The sequence below is a fragment of the Parathielavia appendiculata genome, assembly GCF_033297405.1.
Source record: "Parathielavia appendiculata strain CBS 731.68 unplaced genomic scaffold N657scaffold_5, whole genome shotgun sequence".
Classification (NCBI taxonomy): domain Eukaryota; kingdom Fungi; phylum Ascomycota; class Sordariomycetes; order Sordariales; family Chaetomiaceae; genus Parathielavia; species Parathielavia appendiculata.
In genome coordinates this window covers 1,442,295-1,459,490 of record NW_026944224.1, presented here as the reverse complement: position 1 = coordinate 1,459,490, position 17,196 = coordinate 1,442,295, and the positions used below count along the sequence as shown (strand labels likewise).

General features: G+C 56.5%; 8 protein-coding genes across 8 annotated transcripts; 3 read left to right on the top strand and 5 right to left on the bottom strand.

The window, feature by feature from the left end:
• Positions 1-1,425: 1,425 nt before the first annotated feature.
• Positions 1,426-1,917, bottom strand: N657DRAFT_398930 (uncharacterized protein). Its single transcript, XM_062787183.1, has one exon. The coding sequence runs from the start codon at positions 1,818-1,820 to the stop codon at positions 1,569-1,571; it is 252 nt and encodes an 83-aa protein (XP_062648376.1). The 5' UTR covers positions 1,821-1,917; the 3' UTR covers positions 1,426-1,568.
• A 99-nt stretch (positions 1,918-2,016) lies between these two features.
• On the top strand, positions 2,017-3,399 carry N657DRAFT_572047 (uncharacterized protein; the record flags this gene model as incomplete). The annotated part of the gene is made up of 3 exons (XM_062788853.1): positions 2,017-2,125; positions 2,280-2,301; positions 2,385-3,399. 3 exons carry the CDS (start codon positions 2,017-2,019, stop codon positions 3,397-3,399), a joined length of 1,146 nt encoding a protein of 381 aa, XP_062648375.1.
• Positions 3,400-4,072: 673 nt separating this feature from the next.
• On the bottom strand, positions 4,073-6,237 carry N657DRAFT_571831 (uncharacterized protein; the record flags this gene model as incomplete). Its single annotated transcript, XM_062788839.1, has 3 exons — positions 4,073-4,267; positions 4,494-4,556; positions 5,131-6,237. The coding sequence occupies 3 exons, from the start codon at positions 6,235-6,237 to the stop codon at positions 4,073-4,075; spliced, it is 1,365 nt and encodes a 454-aa protein (XP_062648374.1).
• Positions 6,238-6,673: 436 nt separating this feature from the next.
• Positions 6,674-7,923, bottom strand: N657DRAFT_644849 (mitochondrial glycoprotein). Its single transcript, XM_062792839.1, has 2 exons — positions 7,411-7,923; positions 6,674-7,354 (listed from the first exon to the last, which is right to left on the bottom strand). Exons 1-2 carry the CDS (start codon positions 7,767-7,769, stop codon positions 6,817-6,819), a joined length of 897 nt encoding a protein of 298 aa, XP_062648373.1. The 5' UTR covers positions 7,770-7,923; the 3' UTR covers positions 6,674-6,816.
• A 547-nt stretch (positions 7,924-8,470) lies between these two features.
• Positions 8,471-8,716, bottom strand: N657DRAFT_557898 (uncharacterized protein; the record flags this gene model as incomplete). The annotated part of the gene is made up of 1 exon (XM_062787962.1): positions 8,471-8,716. A coding segment is annotated over one exon (246 nt), but the record flags the coding sequence as incomplete, so codon positions are not given.
• A 1,502-nt stretch (positions 8,717-10,218) lies between these two features.
• Positions 10,219-10,954, bottom strand: N657DRAFT_633644 (uncharacterized protein; the record flags this gene model as incomplete). Its single annotated transcript, XM_062791223.1, has 4 exons — positions 10,219-10,364; positions 10,416-10,549; positions 10,637-10,724; positions 10,783-10,954. The coding sequence occupies 4 exons, from the start codon at positions 10,952-10,954 to the stop codon at positions 10,219-10,221; spliced, it is 540 nt and encodes a 179-aa protein (XP_062648371.1).
• Positions 10,955-11,305: 351 nt separating this feature from the next.
• N657DRAFT_644845 (uncharacterized protein) lies at positions 11,306-14,538 on the top strand. The gene is made up of 3 exons (XM_062792838.1): positions 11,306-11,772; positions 11,826-11,973; positions 12,024-14,538. Exons 1-3 carry the CDS (start codon positions 11,760-11,762, stop codon positions 14,161-14,163), a joined length of 2,301 nt encoding a protein of 766 aa, XP_062648370.1. The 5' UTR covers positions 11,306-11,759; the 3' UTR covers positions 14,164-14,538.
• A 310-nt stretch (positions 14,539-14,848) lies between these two features.
• On the top strand, positions 14,849-16,683 carry N657DRAFT_680550 (SURF6-domain-containing protein; the record flags this gene model as incomplete). Its single annotated transcript, XM_062796299.1, has 3 exons — positions 14,849-14,869; positions 14,944-15,027; positions 15,157-16,683. 3 exons carry the CDS (start codon positions 14,849-14,851, stop codon positions 16,681-16,683), a joined length of 1,632 nt encoding a protein of 543 aa, XP_062648369.1.
• Positions 16,684-17,196: the final 513 nt, after the last annotated feature.

The following is a 17,196-nucleotide window of genomic DNA, read 5'->3' as shown; positions in this document are numbered from 1 at the left end:
GCATGCTGGCCCGATGCTTGTAGCATCGACGAGAGATGGCGTTCGAAAGCAGCATAGACTGCGCAACCACAGGTCAACCGTCTTTCATTGGCAAGGTTCTACCAAGCCACATATGGCGGAACCGCCACCCTTCAATGCACAGAGCAGCAGCGAACTGCTCAAGAAACGCCTCGTTCGTGTCGGAACCCTTCCGGTCATGAGAGATGACCCTCCCAGTTGATCAGAGGGTGGTGAAGACAATTCGAATGCAGCGGTGAGGGCGCACAGAGACGTCTGCTGCGTGATCCCAGGCTTGACGCTGTCAGGGGCCAGCGTTTCGAGACAATCTGCCGGTACCCGCCACGTCGGCCGTCCAGTGTCACCTGACGGGGAGGCACCCGAGGGGAAGACTGCCGCATCGGACGACTATCGCGCTGAAGTCGGGAACTGCTTAGGTCGCCAGCCGAGCATGCGCGCTGAAAGGGCGAGGGGCAAATCATGAGTATGGTTGAGATCAAAAGCTGGTGTGAGACTCGTTGGAGCTCTGCCGGAGAGCATCCAATGATCGCATCTCCCATGATGCTGATAATAGTTCAAACTTTGATTCAGGTCATGAGGAGCAACCGTCAAATCCGTCGTTAGAGATTGACCTGATATTTAATCCACGAGAAAAGGAAAAGAAGGAAATATACAGGTACTCCGAAGAGAACGAGCAAAAGCCGAGACCTGGGTATATTTGGAATTGCCAAGGTTGGAGACGACAACCCTGTACGATGATGCTGGACCGGTGATCTCCGGGTTTTTTCCTCATGGCACCGTGATGGCGGCTTCGTGATCCCTAAGCGATGACTGGGGATGAGTGAGGCAGGAAGACTTTGACAAAGTTGGAAATGCTTGAAGCTTTTGTGTTGGAGCGAACCTTCCTCCATCAACCCGCTGACTTATCGGCCTGCATCTAATCCGTACTGTGTAAAATTCCAAATCACCGATCCGATAACTAATCCAGCCAACCCGCTAACCCTGATTGGCGATTCAGGAACCCCGACTAGGCCTAGCCCGGACGGAGTAGGCCTGCAAACGTTTGAAGGAAGCAACGCTGAGAAACAAATGACTAAGGCGCCCATACCACACTCCCCATGCACCTCTATGGTTTCTTCTGGAAAACGAACTGAACATTACCTCGGGGATTAGGTATGTGCCTGATCTCAGACACCGTCGGTGATCGACGAACCAATTGAGTGGATTAGTCGATTTGGAAGATGAGCTCTAAGCTAATTAAGGAAACATGGGAACCATCGTCAAGCTGACCGTTGATCAGTCATCAGCAACTCCCATCGTCATCCAACTTTGTCGACCATGATGCTTCTCTACTCAGTCATGGCGTCGTCAGGGGACCAATCCGAACCCCGAGCGCTGTTCTCGTCTCCTGGGAACCAGCAACGTTGCGCGCATGGAGTCTCCTACACCTGTTCACGGCCCGACGAAGGCACCTGCTCGTCGGTGGCGGTGATGCCATGGCGAACCCCTTGAAGTCGTCTCCGGGCCCGGTCGTGAGCATCAACGCTCGGCCTTGCTTTCGATCCATCTGCTTAGCCATTCACCGTCCTCGGACTCGCCTTTGCTCCTCCCCCGCCCCGTTGGCCTACCGGTATCTCCCGCCCCTCAGCTGCCCTTGAATCCCGACTTTCCCTATCCAACCCATCAAGACGAGCACTGCCCAGTACCCTATCCTCCCAGGCCAAGACATGATGCATGCCGTTGCCAGGAATGCCGAGCAATCCACAAACACTCCTGCGGATCGCCACTAGTCGAAGCCTCTCGAGGCGACTAGACCGGCCCATCCTCTTTTCAGCCCGTATAGTCTCGGGGTTTGGCGGATCAAGTACTCGATCTCCCCTGACGACATCAAGGGCCAAGAGAGCTCAACGCCTTGGTGTGATATAAAGCTACCCATCAGGATGGTACCAGTTGGCGGACGGCCGTTTCATTGCATCCACCACAGGTTCATCTAGACGGAAGTGTATACTTGGCTGTATGATGGCCCCTGCAGGATCACAAGCTGTGTTTGACAGCCTCCTGGCGAAAACACATGTCCAGCATGCCTTGGTTCAGGGAGACGGACGGCGTAACGAGGTTCCCGCTGTACGTCCGCGGCCTGTCAGACGCTTCTGCCCCGAAACTAACAACCCAGGCCCTGGCTACCGTCTTCTTCCTTGGCGGCAAGGAGGACCGCCTCCAGGCCACGTACGAATTGTTGAAGGGAAGCCTCGCTCCCTGGGAGCCGTCACCCAGGAACATAGCAGACGAAGAGACCAAGGCGCAGTTTCTGGGCGATGCCAGGTACAACACACTAGGCTCACCATCCCCATCCTCTTTCCCTCCCTATCTGACATGGAACCCCCCAGATTCCAACGGGCATTCATGACATACTTCAGCATAGAAAACGGCCGATTCGCAGGCAACACCAAAGCGCTCGCTCTCACCCACATCTTCACGGGCGACAAGCCTCTGCTCCAGGGCCTGTTCTCCGGCATCGGCCAACCACTGACCCTACTCAGTGACGGCATCGAATTGCGCAATTCCATCCTCGTCATGCAGGCCCTGACCCTCTCCGCCGTAGACTGGATGGAGCCCATCTCCGAGCTGCTGATGGCCAACAACCCACACACCTCTTCAACAACATCGGCGCCGCCGAGGTTCCCTAGAAGAAGCGAGCGCCATCTCGCCCTCCCCCTCCTCTCCCCCGAAGAAATCCTCCACCAGCTCGCCTACGACGGCCGCCTCAGCGGCGTCATTAAATCCGGCCCGGGCTTCCATCCCCAGGCCGTCTCGCACATCCTGTCCAACCCGGCCGCCCGCGCGGCCGTGGCCGAGTACGTCGACCGCCTCGACACGTCCGACCCACGACTGGTCCTCTCCCAGCTCGCTGCGCTTTCTACTCTGCTAACCTGCGCGACGCACAAGCCCGGGCAGGCGGCGTTTGACGTGTACCTGAGCCGGCTGCCGACCTGTGTGCACAGCGCGCTGGTGGTGATGGAGAGCTGGGTGGATGATGCGGGGCAGAGGGAAAGTCTTGTGAGGGGGCTTTGGCTTGTGGTGGTGCTGGTGTACGTCACGCAGCTTCGGCCGGTGGTGGATGGGAGGCTGCTTGTTTCGAAGGAGCTGGCGGAGGAGAGGCGGGGATGGGAGGAGATGATGGAGGAGGTTCGAGGTCGGGTTGCCGGTTTGGAGGAGGGGGAGGAGGGTGGTGGTGATTGGCGGTTTTGGAGGATGTTGAGGAGTTTACGGGAATTCTCCAAGGTGTATGGCGTCGTGCACGGGAGGCTGTATTTCCATGCTGCGTGGAAGCTGGTCGGGCAGTGGCAGGGTTGGACGGGGCTTGGGGATGATCGTGAAGTGATGCTGAATATTAGACTGTAAGATGAGCTCTAGAGTTGGTCAACGTAGCGGGAAATATAAGAGCGAGTGTACTCTGAGCGAGATGCTTTGTGCGTCAGCGTTTGCTTACCACGACCAGATGCGGGAGGGTGCAGCAATCGCAGGAAACGTTGGGAAGAATCTTTGACAGCTTGGTTCAAAGGGGTTGAACTTCAACCGAGAGCTATCTTGATAAAGACGCACAATCAAGTGGTATCGGTGCTACTGTTCCTCGTAGTGGTGGATCCACTTCGGTGAAATGACAGGACCATGAACCCAGTGTTTCCTGTACCTGGGCGTGGAATGAATACAGTGGAGGAAGAAGCTGTGGGGTGGTGCAAAAGCCTCACCAACCAGCCCTACTCCCGCGCCGGTCTAGTAGAGGTGTTTGGTAAGAACCTTCTGCGGTTTTTGCTTCGACTCATAAGGGAGTCGAACCCCTATGATTTCAGTGCTGAGTCAACCAGAGCTCTTCCCAATACTGCTGAGCCAACTCTGTGTCGAGCTCATTGGGAGTAGTTGGTGCTAGTGGGAGTGCGAGGGATTTCTTTCAGAGCACTGGCGGGAAGTTGGGCGCCCCGGAGGGAATGGAAGAGAGAGGGGTTTCCCTCCAAGTATGTACACACCCACGGCAACTCCCTCTGGAAGGTGAACAAGCAAACACAACACAGGCCCATTACCAATATCCCGCCCCCTGACTCCAACTCCCATTCACATACCACGTCCCGGCCTCGGTATAGTCCAACCCCCTCCCCCCCTCCGTGACGAACCCAAACCGGAAATACTCGTCCGCCACGACCCCTCCGACTCTCCTCGTCCACGAGAACACATGCTCTTCCAGCGGCTTCTCGGCAAACCACCCCCTATACCTCTCGACATCATTAACCAAGACGCTGATGCCCTCGACCGGCAGTCCCCCAACAAATACCCGCGCCATCAACGAGCGCCACTTGAACGATATCCTCATTCCATCCGGACCCCAACCCAGCCGCTCAATCAGAGGCGGCACCACCTCCGGAAGCAGCACGCCTCCGAAACCGCCATCGTTCCGCAACGCCTCGGCGGTTTCCACCACCGACGCAAAGCCCCTGCGCGACAAGAGTCAGCCATATCCCACACGCAGAGGGAATGTTTGGGTGAGTCCGATGGAGAAGAAAGCACTTGTATCAGAGGCAAGTCAATTGACTCCGTGAAGAACCTGGTAAACGGGTAGGGCGGCAGGAGAGGGTAAAGGAACCAAGGCAAAACTACAGACCCGTAAAGAAACAAAAGAAAGAAAAAGATAACATACCACCTAGCAACCCCATTAACAAACACGCCAACCAACAACCCCTGACAAACCATGCCCACCCTCGTCTGCGTCGCGGTCCCAGGCAAAAGCAACAGCGCCAGCACATAATGATGCACCCTCAGCTTCAGATCCGGCAAAGCAGCCAAGAACCCCAACGCCACCCCAAACGCGGCATACAGCGCCAGATACCGCGGCAGACGACCCTCGCAATACAGCGTCCGCGTCTGTACGGCCACCAGAACCGCCCCGAGTCCCACCACCACGACCAGCGCGACGACCGCGCCCTGCCCTTGGGCAGTCAGGTCCTCTGGCGTAAGACGGGCGATGGGGATGAGGGGCTCGATGGCGCGGTTGGAGAGGGCGCCGAGCCAGAAGGGGAGGAGCCAGCAGAGCGTCTTGGTGCCGTTTGCCGTCGCCGGTAAGTTGGCGAGGGTCTTGCGGACGGTGGTGCGGTAGAGGATGGCCGCGACGAAGGCGGCCGGGAGCAGGCGGGCGAGGTAGGAGGATATGAGGGAAGGTAAAAAGGTGGTGGAGGACAGGGCGGAGAAATTGGGCGGGTCCGAGACGAGAGCGACATGGGTGAAAATGCCGAGGAAGGTCGTGAAGAACACGAGGGTTGGGGAGGTGGTGCAGAGGGAGAGGCAGATAGTAAAGAGGAGGGAGAGCGGGAGAGAGACGGTCCAGCGCGGATCCGGGGCCGTGCAGTGGATGGACGGGTCGGCGGTGACGGTGAAGGAGAGCGGAAAGTGCGAGTCGAAGGGGATCGAGTCGATGCCGTGCTGGGAGGAGGCGAAATACTGGTAGTACTCCCCCGTGAGCGTCACGACGCCGCAGCCCCCCTTGGCGTCGTCGATGACGCCCGCGTGGATGGCGGCGCCGCAGAGGAACGAGTCGCCGCGGTAGGGCGCTTGTCCCCCGCCGCCGATGACCAGAGGGCGGAAGTTGACGTCCTGGCGCCCGACGTGGTGCGGGTTGAGCACGCGGACGCTGGCGCAGTCGGCGGGGCAGCGGAAGGCAAACGACGCGTTGGAGAAGGGGCGGCAATCGACGCCGTCGAGGCCACACTCGTTGTTGCGCTTCCAGAGCGTGTCGACGCAGTCGATGTGGCGGATTGCGATTCCGGATGCGTCGGTGGCTGTTCCCTTACTCAAGATCAGAGGGACGGCTAGCGACGCAGCCCAAGCCAGCAGAAACACCAACAACAAGACAGCTCGTTGCCAGGGGTGTTGTAGCGTCTTTTCGAGCCACCTGACGGGGAGCTCCTGGACGGACGGGAATAGGGGCTTGAAGGTTTGAATCTTGGGCGGGTCAGGGCCGTAAAGGAAGGCGAGCCATTTTGGGCTACGACGTCGTATCAAGAGTCCTCTTGATCTTGGTCTGTCATGAGGTGGTGTGGGTTTTCTGGGGACCGGACGGGACCCATCGTCCAGCTCGAACTGCTCATAATCCTCGTCGCCCAACAGTTGGGCTTCTTCGTCTGCAACCTCGGCCAGGTCGACTTGGACGTCATCTCCCCTGTCACTGTACCGGGCTGTCTTGTCCCGAGTCATTGTTCCAACTGCTTGCCGCGCAAGATAGTGTCATTCACATGAAACCCCATCAAAGTCGGCGTCGTGTCTTGCATGTGCTGGCCAATCTCAGTGTTCGAGGCGACAGGGGTTCAGGGAAAGCGGCGTCTCCTTACTCGGGTGTGTCTTATAGGTGCTCAGAGGTTAAGAAGAGCAAGAGACGAGCAGTTTATAGCCACATCGAAGATATACACAGCTCGAACGATGGGTAAGTGAATGAACAAAACCTGCAACAGCAGCACGGTCAATGCAGATGTTTCAGTGAAGATAGGGGGAAGAAAAGTCAGCTAGCCTCAGCTGAGGTTCTCGAGGTCTGGCCAGCCAATGACTAAGCGAATGGAGCTGCAGACTGTCTTGGCTGGGCAGAATACGAGACTATCGAAAGCCCATTGTCGATGTCGCGTTTTTGAACTTCTACACGTTTTACAAGTTTATATTCATTGACAAGAGCATGTCTTCCATGTCCTTGGATCTATCATACATCCAGACATCCAGTAGAGTGGCAAGTAATACAGTCATATCGCACAGCGCTCATCCACATTCTCCCACAACTCTGCTCGCCTAGGCATCGATGAAGCCCTTGACATTCTGGAGCCACGCCACGTACTCCTTCTGCTCCTTGTAGTCCATGTAGTCCGGCGCGAATAGAGCCAGCTGCTGCGTGACGCCGCGCTCCTCGAGGTATCGCTCCATCAGGATCTGCAGGTCCTCGTCGAGGCTGCCGAACGGCGGGCCGGGGTACGTGTCTTGGGCGGCATGCACGGCGTTGGCATCGGAGCTGTGCGCCAGCTTGGGGTCCGCGTAGTAATAGAGGTTCTCGACGACAATGGCACCGTCCTGCGCGAGCGCCTCGACGTTGAGCGCGCCCTTGTTGGGCTTCTCGATGACGACGTTGAGGCGCACGGGGACAGCGGCCTCGTCGGCGCCGGCCTCGAGGTCCTCGTTGGCCTCATTCGCGAGGTCGGCGGCGCCGCCACGCTGATCTTGCGGGCTGCGGCCGGTCTCAATGTCGTCCAGCTCGTCCTCCATGGCCTGGTCATCCTCCATCATGTCGGGCTCGTAGTTATGCAGGTCGGCGATGGAAAACGAGACGGTGATCCTGCAAGTGCATAGTCAGCTTTCGTGTATTGCAGTCAAGCCTGGGAAAAGACGTACTTCTCGTCGCCAAATGTGCGCGTCAAAATGACATCCTCCTTGCCTGCTACATCCTCTATCTTCCAGGGGCTGTTGTCCATAAAGTCCTTAATGCTGGCGGGCAGCGGCTCGTTCTGCTTGACGTCGTTCTCGAACTCGATCTCGCTGGCCAGCTTGGCCGACACCTCCTCGTCCACTTCGCCGGCAATGGCTCTCCGGAAGACTGATGTCGAGAAGGCAGAGACTTGCTGAGTGCGGAGGAAGGAGGAGGGGCGGGCGCTGAGGATGCTGCTTGTCCTCTGGCAGCGCGAGAGGGCGGATGTGGTCGCAGCACGTGCCAAAGCGCGGGGCGCAAAGCGCGCGAGAGTGCGAAGAGACATCATGGTACTTGTTTTATGTGTATATTAAAATACAACGGAAAGAGTGGAAGGATTCCTTGCCGATGGATAGAAGACGAACGTGCTGATGGAGGGATGAAAGATGGAGACTGACCCCATCAAAGTGAACTTCTAGACGACCTCAGCACGAAAAAATCGAGCGCACGGACCACAGCAGCGTCTTATCGAGCTGGCAGGATGGCGATAAAAGCGCCAAGAGATCGAATGTTCGGAGCAACTCCCGGGCGCCAATGGCCCGTGATGAGAGAGCTAATTGCAACTTTGAACTTGGTGAATTCAATGCCATCAGGGGGTATATTCATCACTCATCACTTCATAGAACTCCTAGCAGATTTCACCCAAACGCCAAAATAAAAGCACCACTAATTGTCCCCTTTGCTCCTTTGCCTTCCTAAACCATCATCGCTCAAAAGCATCAATCCTTCATCCATTCACAAGACCCTCAGTTCTCAATTCCACCGTCCACTTACACCACTCCCCCCACCTGCACTTACCCCATTCACATTCGCATTCACATTCACACCCACCCTCCCCCTCCCGCCGATTCCCGTCCCAGGCCCTATTGTCCTCCTCCTCACGGCCGCCATTCTCTTCAAGCTGCCACCGGTACTATTGAGGTTATTTCCAGTACTCGCAAACCTCCGACGACCACCACCACCACCAACACCACCAACACCACCAACACCACAGACCGCCGCCGCCGCCGCCGCTGCCGCTGCTGACCCAACACACGCAACGACCCTGATACCGCTCTCCTTGCACTGCCAGCAGAGACACCCCGTGGCATCCCGCTGGCACAGGATGCCTTCGAGGCAGCTGCCAAAGATGCCCGAGGCCTTGGCGACTGGGCAGAGCTGTTCTGAGATGAGCACTGTGTCCTCGCGCGCGCATCGGGCGCAGATGCGGATGTGCGTTGTATAGGTGCACATTTTTATTTCTTTTTTCGGTTGGGGGTTTCTTCTTGGGAGCTGTTGTTGATGGGTGTGGAGTGATTTGGTTGGTGTGGTTAGGTTTGGTTTGGTTAGAATTCGGTCTGGTGTGGCTGGTTTGATGTCTTAGGATGTTGGTAGTCTAGTCTCGACAATGACAAAGGAATATGGTCAGGGAGGTAAGGTGAATGATTTGCCTTCCGTAGAGAGGTGTGGCTATGGGCGTAAAGTTCATAGACTGGAGAGTTGATCTCGGCCGGTTAGGTGGATAGTTCGGAGGACTTGAGTGCGGGATAGAGAAAACCCTGAAAGAGTTGGAAACCAGTCAATTGAAGGATATAATTGATATGTCCAGCACCCTCGATCTCAGATCCGGGAACACAAGCACAACACAACAGCTGGACTCGACTCGATCCGACCCGCTGCCACATCACACATCCTCTAGTCGAGTCAACTCAAGTCGTCCTGCGAGAACATGGCCCATCGTCCCGACCATACGGATGAACCCTTTGCTCAGCGGATGGGTTGTACTGCCGGAGGTGGAGGAATCGCACAGGTAGGGTATACCACCTCGAGGTGGGTATGGGGTTGCAGTCAGACATGGCGACAAGTTGCGGAGCACAAGCTTCTCTCGGTGCACGTATCCGCGGGTGTATGGCAATGAGGAAACAATGGGAGACGGCAAGACGCACAAGTGACCCAAGTGATTTGTAATACACGCCCCGGAGCAAGACATGGCGGAAACGCAAGGTTGGAATCCCATACATTCCTGTTCTCGCCTATGGGATGGCAGCTACAGGCCTCCGCAAGAGCCGACTCGGCGGGTTCGGACGCAAGGGCATACCACGGTTGTTGACGACGTTCCCAGAGCGCCGGTCTCAGAGAGATGAGATGGGGCTCGGGCCGTGGCTGGCATCCGGCTACCTGCCGCAGTCCCCGCCTGTGGGATGTCCCCTGCCCGCCAATTGCGGCGCCGGGAGGCCCCGATTCTGCCTCGTCTGTCAAGCCGCTGACGGTGTGAGGGTGCCAGAACCGCGTCATACGGCAGCGCGTTGACAGCCGGCCTTGATAAACGCAAGCGCATGCTCGACCTGCTACCCGTGCATGGTTACCCCTGGGATGGCGCAGGCTCGGGGAGCTGCATGTCTACCCTGTGTTTGAGCTTCCAAACTGCGGAGTATAAAAATGCGAGTCTTTCCAGGTGTGTGCTTCTCAACGCCTGGAGACGCAACTTGACACGGCCGGCCGCAGACAGCGGAGACATGTCGACCAAGGAAAGCGCTGCCAGGGCGCCGGACGCGGCACGACAGGTAGATGCGCATATCCGCCACGGTCATGGCTGACGCCCGATGGTGTCTCAGAATGTCTCAGACAGTTTGCTGGCAACGACATCCGACATGCAAGATAGCAAGCCCAGGAGCCGCCATGGAGGCTCTGGTTGCGGTTTGCGTGGTGAGCACATGGACGTCGCATGGCTCTCTCGAAACGACAACACGGCCGTGCTAAAGCCCCTGAGGAGGAAAACTGGACGGCTTAACATGGCCTGCGGCTGAAACCTTGACCCAGGCCAGATTGGTCAGGTACGACCAGGACCCTTCGAATCTGCTGAGCAGCTGCACGTTCGCTTCGGTGGTGAGGTCCGGCAGATCTGGAAAACTATCAGTCAATATGAGTGGCAAAGGCAAGAGGGACAACATACAAAACCCGTCGCGCTGCTCTTTCTCAAGAGCCGAGATCTTCATTCTCAGGAGATCCTCCTTGGTGCTTGCCGGCCGCCCTGGACGGCGCGACTTCTTCACCTCTTCATATTCCTCATCGTGTTGATGTACGAATCTGGGGCCTTGATTAGTATAGGGTGGGCTGAGCGAAATCTACGTGTACTGTAGGTCTCCTATGCAGAACGGCATGAGGCACACTCACTCGTTGATCTTGGCCTGGATAGCCTCAAGTGCGAGAGGCTTGTCTCCATTGTCCTGGACGGCCGTCTGAAAGAATGCGGCACGGGCAACTGTTTTACGGTCAGTCAAGCCTAAGAAGTCAAGATCATGGAAGATGGCAGGACAAACGGAGGGGCTGGTCTTTCTTTCGCCTTGCTTCGGCAATTTTCTCGAGACGGTCGTCCCGGACCTGGGCTCGGTGAAGCCGTTTCGAATCCCGGCTTTTCTGGTGAAGGGCATCAATCGTCCCATTTCTCTTCTTCGCAATCTGCTTGCGTGTCTTTTCCAGCGTCTTTGCCATGATGGAGACCTGACTGTATGCTGCCCTAAGCTTCCGATATAAGGTACCGGTTTGGGGAGTCGCTGATGATCGACGACCTGTGAGGAAGGACCTGGAAATTTTGATGGAGCAAAGGCGATAATGGTGGGGCGGTCGCCCGATAAGACTTCTGAGAAATCAAGTGCGTGCAGCGTGCAGGGAGAGTCGACTTACTGAAATCAGAGTATGTAAACAAGCAAAACCAGTTGTGTTATTATCCTCGGTAAGTCAGATGACGGGGGATTCAATTGAGATACCCACCATTGATTGGGCTTGAGTCCATCCGATATCGATACCTAGGTACTTCATCCAACCTAATCCATTCTTCCACAGTTTCTCAGACACTATAGCTCACAGCTAACCCTGGGCAAGACTGTGGGCCCGTCGCGGGGATAACGGCGGAGAACGACGCGCTGCAGTCCCGTCGCGCTTGCTTGGCCGTGAATTTGGAGATTCGACCTTCGGCCCTAGGATCTGGGAACTGGCAACCACACTGCAATTGCCCTCCAGCTGCATCCCACTTGACCAACTCGACTTGCTGCTTGTTTAAGCAGCGGTTTGTCAAGCATTGCTGTCTCGCATTCTTCTCCGCCGGTATCCTTCTCGTCACTCGTCAAATCTCAATCCACGAAAACACGCCCGGCCCCGCGTCTCGACAAACAATCTCTGCACTGCCCAGTGGCACGCCGATACTCGATGGCCTTGCCCTCTTTTTAGCAACTGTTCGCTATCCGGTGCCGAGCCATTCCGCAACGAGCCACTGTAACCTGCTCTTGGAGCTTCCAGGATGGGCATCTCAGGTAGGCTCCCTTTTCACGCCTGCAGACGGTCCATGTGCTCATGAATTTCGCAGGCCTCCTCCCGCTACTCAAGTCCATACATCGTCCTACCGAGCTCAAGAAGTATGCAGGCGAGACCTTCGGAATCGACGGCTATGGCTGGCTCCACCGAGGCGCCGTTGCCTGTGCCATTGAGCTGGCCCAAGGCAAGCCAACCCGCAAGTGAGTCCTGAGCTCCTTTTTCTCGAATCCCGGCTTAACCCCTCCATCAGATATGTCGACTTCGCAATGCACCGTGTCAGGATGTTCAAGTACTTCGGGGTCACCCCGTATGTCGTCTTCGACGGCGACTTTCTGCCCAGCAAGGCCAAGACAGAAGCCTCCCGGGCCAAACGCCGGGAAGAAAGCAAACGACTTGGACTAGAGCTCCTCCGGGCTGGCAAGCCATCGCAGGCTTATGCCGAGCTCCAAAAGGCCATCGACGTCACACCGGAAATGGCCCGCCATCTGATCGAGGAGCTCAAGAAGGCCGACGTCCCGTATGTGGTTGCTCCATACGAAGCAGATGCTCAGCTGGTCTACCTCGAACGTCAAGGCTTGATCAGCGGCATCGTGTCGGAGGACTCGGACTTGTTAGTGTTCGGCGCCAAGCGTCTGTTGACCAAGATGGACCAGCACGGTCAGTGTGTCGAGATCAACCGGAGGGACTTTTGCGCCGTACGCGAAATCTCCCTGACCGGTTGGACCGACAACGAGTTTCGTCACATGGCCATTCTCAGCGGCTGTGACTACCTAAAAGGCGTCAACAACATTGGCTTGAAGACGGCTTATCGCTTGATCCGCAAGCACAAGACGCCTGAGCGCGTTGTGAAGATGCTTCGTTTTGACGGAAAGCACCAGATTCCAGATTCATATCTTGACGAATTTAAGCAAGCCGAGCTCACCTTTCTGCACCAGCGTGTATTTTGTCCCAAAAAGCAGGACATTGTTCTCTTGACGGAGCCTGAGCTTTCGGTCAATGTCGACGACATGCCCTTCATCGGAGCACCCATAGAGGCCGAGTTGGCCAGGTCTATTGCTGTCGGCGATGTCAATCCCATCACCCGAGAGCGCATCCTTGTCCCGCGTTCTCCAGGGAAGCGGAGGATCAGCCAGGCTCTCGCGCCAGCAAGCGGTCCCCCAAGGAGTCTGGGGAAACCGATCAGCGAATACTTCAAAGACCGGAGCGCACGCCGGATTCCCCTCGGCGAGATGGATCCGAACTGCTTCGTGGTCGAGCCCGATCAAAACGGCAACGGCACTTCCGAAGACGCTCCTCGCCCGATCGTGTTTCCGCTCCCGAGACCGTACCTGGACGGCGCCGAAGAAGCTTCGGCAAGTCCAGCTCGGCCGTACACCAGTAATGCTCGGGTTCCTCGCCGCAAGACGGAGCCCGTCTCGAAACTCCTCGGGCTGGACTTCGCCGAGTCTCCGGAACATCGCCGCCGGACAACCGGGCCAGTCATTCAAGTGTATCAGGATCCAGCGTCACCCAGTAGACCATTAAAGAAAGCGCGATTGTGCGAGGAATCGGCTTCTGAGGGAGTCGCCAGCGCTGCCCCGGAGAAGAGCAGGTTCTTTTCGTCGACCAAACAGAAGAAACCTGCTATAAAGAAGGCGGACCAGCTGCTGATGTCGGATGATTTCATCGAGGAGGCCTTCCGGAGTCTGCCGGACTTGGATTCGTGCCGCCCCGAGAAGCCGGCCAACCCCGCCGATGACATCGCAATCTTACAAGACGTATCTCCGGAGAAACCACGACGATGTTCACTTGCAGTCGAACCGGCAACCGAGAGCAATACCGACGATGTGGTGGAAATACCCGCCTCATCCCCATCTTCCGACCAACACGGACCAACCAAGCAGCGCAACGACAACGGTGGCAGCCTCACGTCAGTGACGCCCCTGGGGGAACTTCTAAAGACCTTCTCGTACGAGACAGCACGACCCCGGACGCGGGTCGTCCACGGTTTGTCCACGCCGGCATCCAGCACCCAGCAGACTGCAACGCCCAGGAGCATCAGCAGCCCTGCGAACACCAACACACAACCTCCGATGTTGACCCCCCTGCAGCGCATCGGGGCCTGCGCGCTGCGACGGCCGAAGCCTCAGTCGACGACTTCGAATTTGACCACGACGCCCCTGTCAAACAAAAAGGCCCCGGCGTTTGAGTCGCTGCCTGTTAACCCGGCGTTTGTCCCGCTACCGAAGGTCGATATTGAGGAGGTCGAGGCGCTGAACAGGCCGCTGGGAAGCGAAGACCAACTTCTTCCTGAAAGTGATGGGGAGAATGAGGTTCTTCTGGGTGATGGGCCGACAGCGGTAAACTCGGGAGGACGCCGGCTGGATCTGGCAGGGTTTTTGTACTCTTGATATTCGTTTGTGTGTTTGTCGGAACTGGTTGGCCCGGGTCATCATCATGACGAGGGTGGCAATATGGCGGGACAGTGCATAGCGCTGGCGTCTCTAGGCCGGGTTCTTTGGAATGGCAACTAAGGCGTTGTGGGATTTTGATGGCGGGTATGAGTAGTTCTGGGTTATCATGATGGGTATTGTTCTTATGTTTAGTTGAAGGTAACTTGGTAATGATTGGGGGCGTTTGCTAGGAACAAAGGATGGTTGGTGGATCTGGGAGTATTCATTGGCGTCTTGGAGATGTTCGTTTGTACTCAATCATAAGAGTGCTAGGGACATCATGAGCATGTGTCAACAATAGGATTATAGGGTTCTCATTTTGTTTATTGTCCAACTTGATTTTTGTTTTATTCAACTCGTTCATTACCACCTCTCCCCATTGTCTGCCACTTGCATGCTGACCGCCCGGCATAATTATCGAGCGTATGTGGGGTTGCAGTGTGTTCTCCACATCTCCCGCTCCAAAATTTCGCTGGCGATAAAATTCAACTGCGAGCACCTGTCTCGTCCGCTCGATTCCTTCAGAGAGAGCTTCACGCCGAGCCCACGTTTGCCTGGACTGTTCACCCTAGGAAGTACGCCGAGGACTATCGTCAATACTGCTGCGTAGTCGCATTTTTTTCAGATTTACGGGATTCGGAGAATGACGGACACGGCATTGCAGGTAAGCGCTGGCTCCAAAAAAAAATCAACTGAAACTAAGAAACTCACCAACTGACCCTTGTTCAATCGCATCAGGAGCGCCTGCGCGACCATGCAAAGGCCTTTGATGGCCTCCTTTCTCTCATTCCCGCCAAGATGTACTACGGGGAGGACACAAGCGTATGTTATTCTCTCGCGCTACCCAGCTCTCCTCCGTCGACCTGCTCCCTGCCATGAGGGGTTCGCCTCTGTATCCTCTCTGCTTCACTTCGCAAAGCAGCTGCTGATACGCACTGTTACTCATAACAGGATCAATGGAGGAAAAAGAAGCAGACCAAGGATCAGGCCAGAGCCGCAAAAAGGGGAAAGCTTGACCCCGACAGTGAGCTTAACCGCAATGCCAAGGAGGTGCTCGACGAGCGGGCGCGGAACAAGCGCAAGCTTCAGGAGATGGAGGCCGACGAGGAGAGCGAGACTGGATCCGACGAGGGCGACGAGAGCGATATCTCCGGGATAGAGAAGGAGAAGCCGGGCGAGGGATTGAAGAAGAAGCTGAAGCTGGACGAGGAAGAGGAGGACGCGAAACCGAAGAAGGAGAAGAAGGTTGTCGAGGAGACCGAACAGGCCAAGAGCGAGGATTCTTTGGGCAAGAAGCAGAAGGCTAAAGAGGAGAAGAAGCTCGCCAAGAAGCAAAAGAAGGAGGAGGATAAACGGCTGAAAAAGGAGGGAGCCAAGAAGGAAAGGAAGTCGGAGAAGGCCGAGACCAAGGAGCCTGCTGTCGACAAGGAAGATGCCGAGAGCGGCGCTGAGGAGTCCGAAGCGGAAGACGGCCCAGTCCATCCATCCACCGAAGCCGACAACAATGATGGAGACATGGCGCCCATTGATGTATCCGGGCTCATCAACGACGACGACGGCCCTGCGGGATCATCAGCAGATTCGGAGCCAAATTCGCCAGTATTCGATACCACCAAGAACGCGTCGGTCGAGCTCGCCAGCACCACAACCTCGATATCCTCTGCCGTTCCCCCATCAGAGAAACCCAAGTATCTCAAAATCCCGGCCGACACCACTGCGCTCCGCGCCCGCCTAGAAGCGAAGCTCGCTGCCTTGCGTGCAAAACGCAAGGCCGACGACCCCGAGGGCAAGCCCATCCGGACCAGACAAGACCTGATTGAGTCGCGGCGCCAGAAGCAGGCCCAGCGCAAGGCTCACAAGCAGGAGTTGCGCCGGCTAGCCAAGGAGCAGGAGGAGAAAAAGAGGGAGGAAGCATTAGCGAGCGCCCGCGACTCGCCGGGCCTCAGCCCGCTCTTCGAGAAAGACGACGACGGCACCCCCACCAACTTTGCCTTTGGGCGCCTGACCTTCTCCGACGGCACCCAGCTGTCGCACGACCTGAGCTACGAAAAGACGCCTGGCGGCGCCAAGAAGGGGCCCTCGGACCCCAAGACGGCGCTCGCCAAGCTCGAGGCGCAAAAGAAGCGCCTCCAGGGCATGGACGAGAACAAGCGCAAGGAGGTGCTCGAGAAGGAGACATGGCTGGCGGCGCGGCGGCGGGCCGAAGGCGAGAAGGTGCACGACAGCGAGTCGCTCCTGAAAAAGGCGCTCAAGCGCAAGGAAAAGGCAAAGAAGAAGTCGGAGCGCGAGTGGAAGGAGCGTGCCGAGGGCGTGACGAAAGCCATCCAGGACCGCCAACGCAAGCGCGAGGAGAACTTGCGAAAGCGCCGCGACGAGAAGGCGGCTAATAAGGGCGGCAAGAAGAAGAATAAGGGGGTTCAGACCAAGAAGAAGAATAGGCCTGGGTTTGAGGGAGGGTTTGGTGCGGGGAGGAAATAGATGGATTGCTTTTTCTTTCTTCGGGATGAGGTGGAATGGGTTGCAGGGGCATGAGTTGCTGATGGTTGTCGTTGGGGTCTTTGTTTCCGCTTGCTTGGGCGTCTGGCGCGGATTTAATACCGGATGCATCGCGGTATTTCCTTGGGCTTTATTGTTTGTATTTTGGGCGGCATCTGGCCTGTTATGTTCTGCTCGGAATTTAGTGGATAGGAAAATATCATGGTCTGAGGCTGATGTCAAACGGCTGTTCTATTCAAGGAGTATCTCTGGCCGTTACCACAAGGATCAGGGCATGTTAGGGACAGAGAACTACACAAGACTCGAAACTCATGACGACAACTTTCAATCATTTGCATGGGATAAAATAGAAAGTACAAGCCACAGATAAACAGAAAAAAGAGGAAAAGAAACAGACTCCCTTTTGCTCCGTTCCCGGCGAACCACAAGAGCATCCCTGAGTAACAAAACACAGACAAAGAAACCAGGCCAACCACGTAGGCCACCTTCTAGATA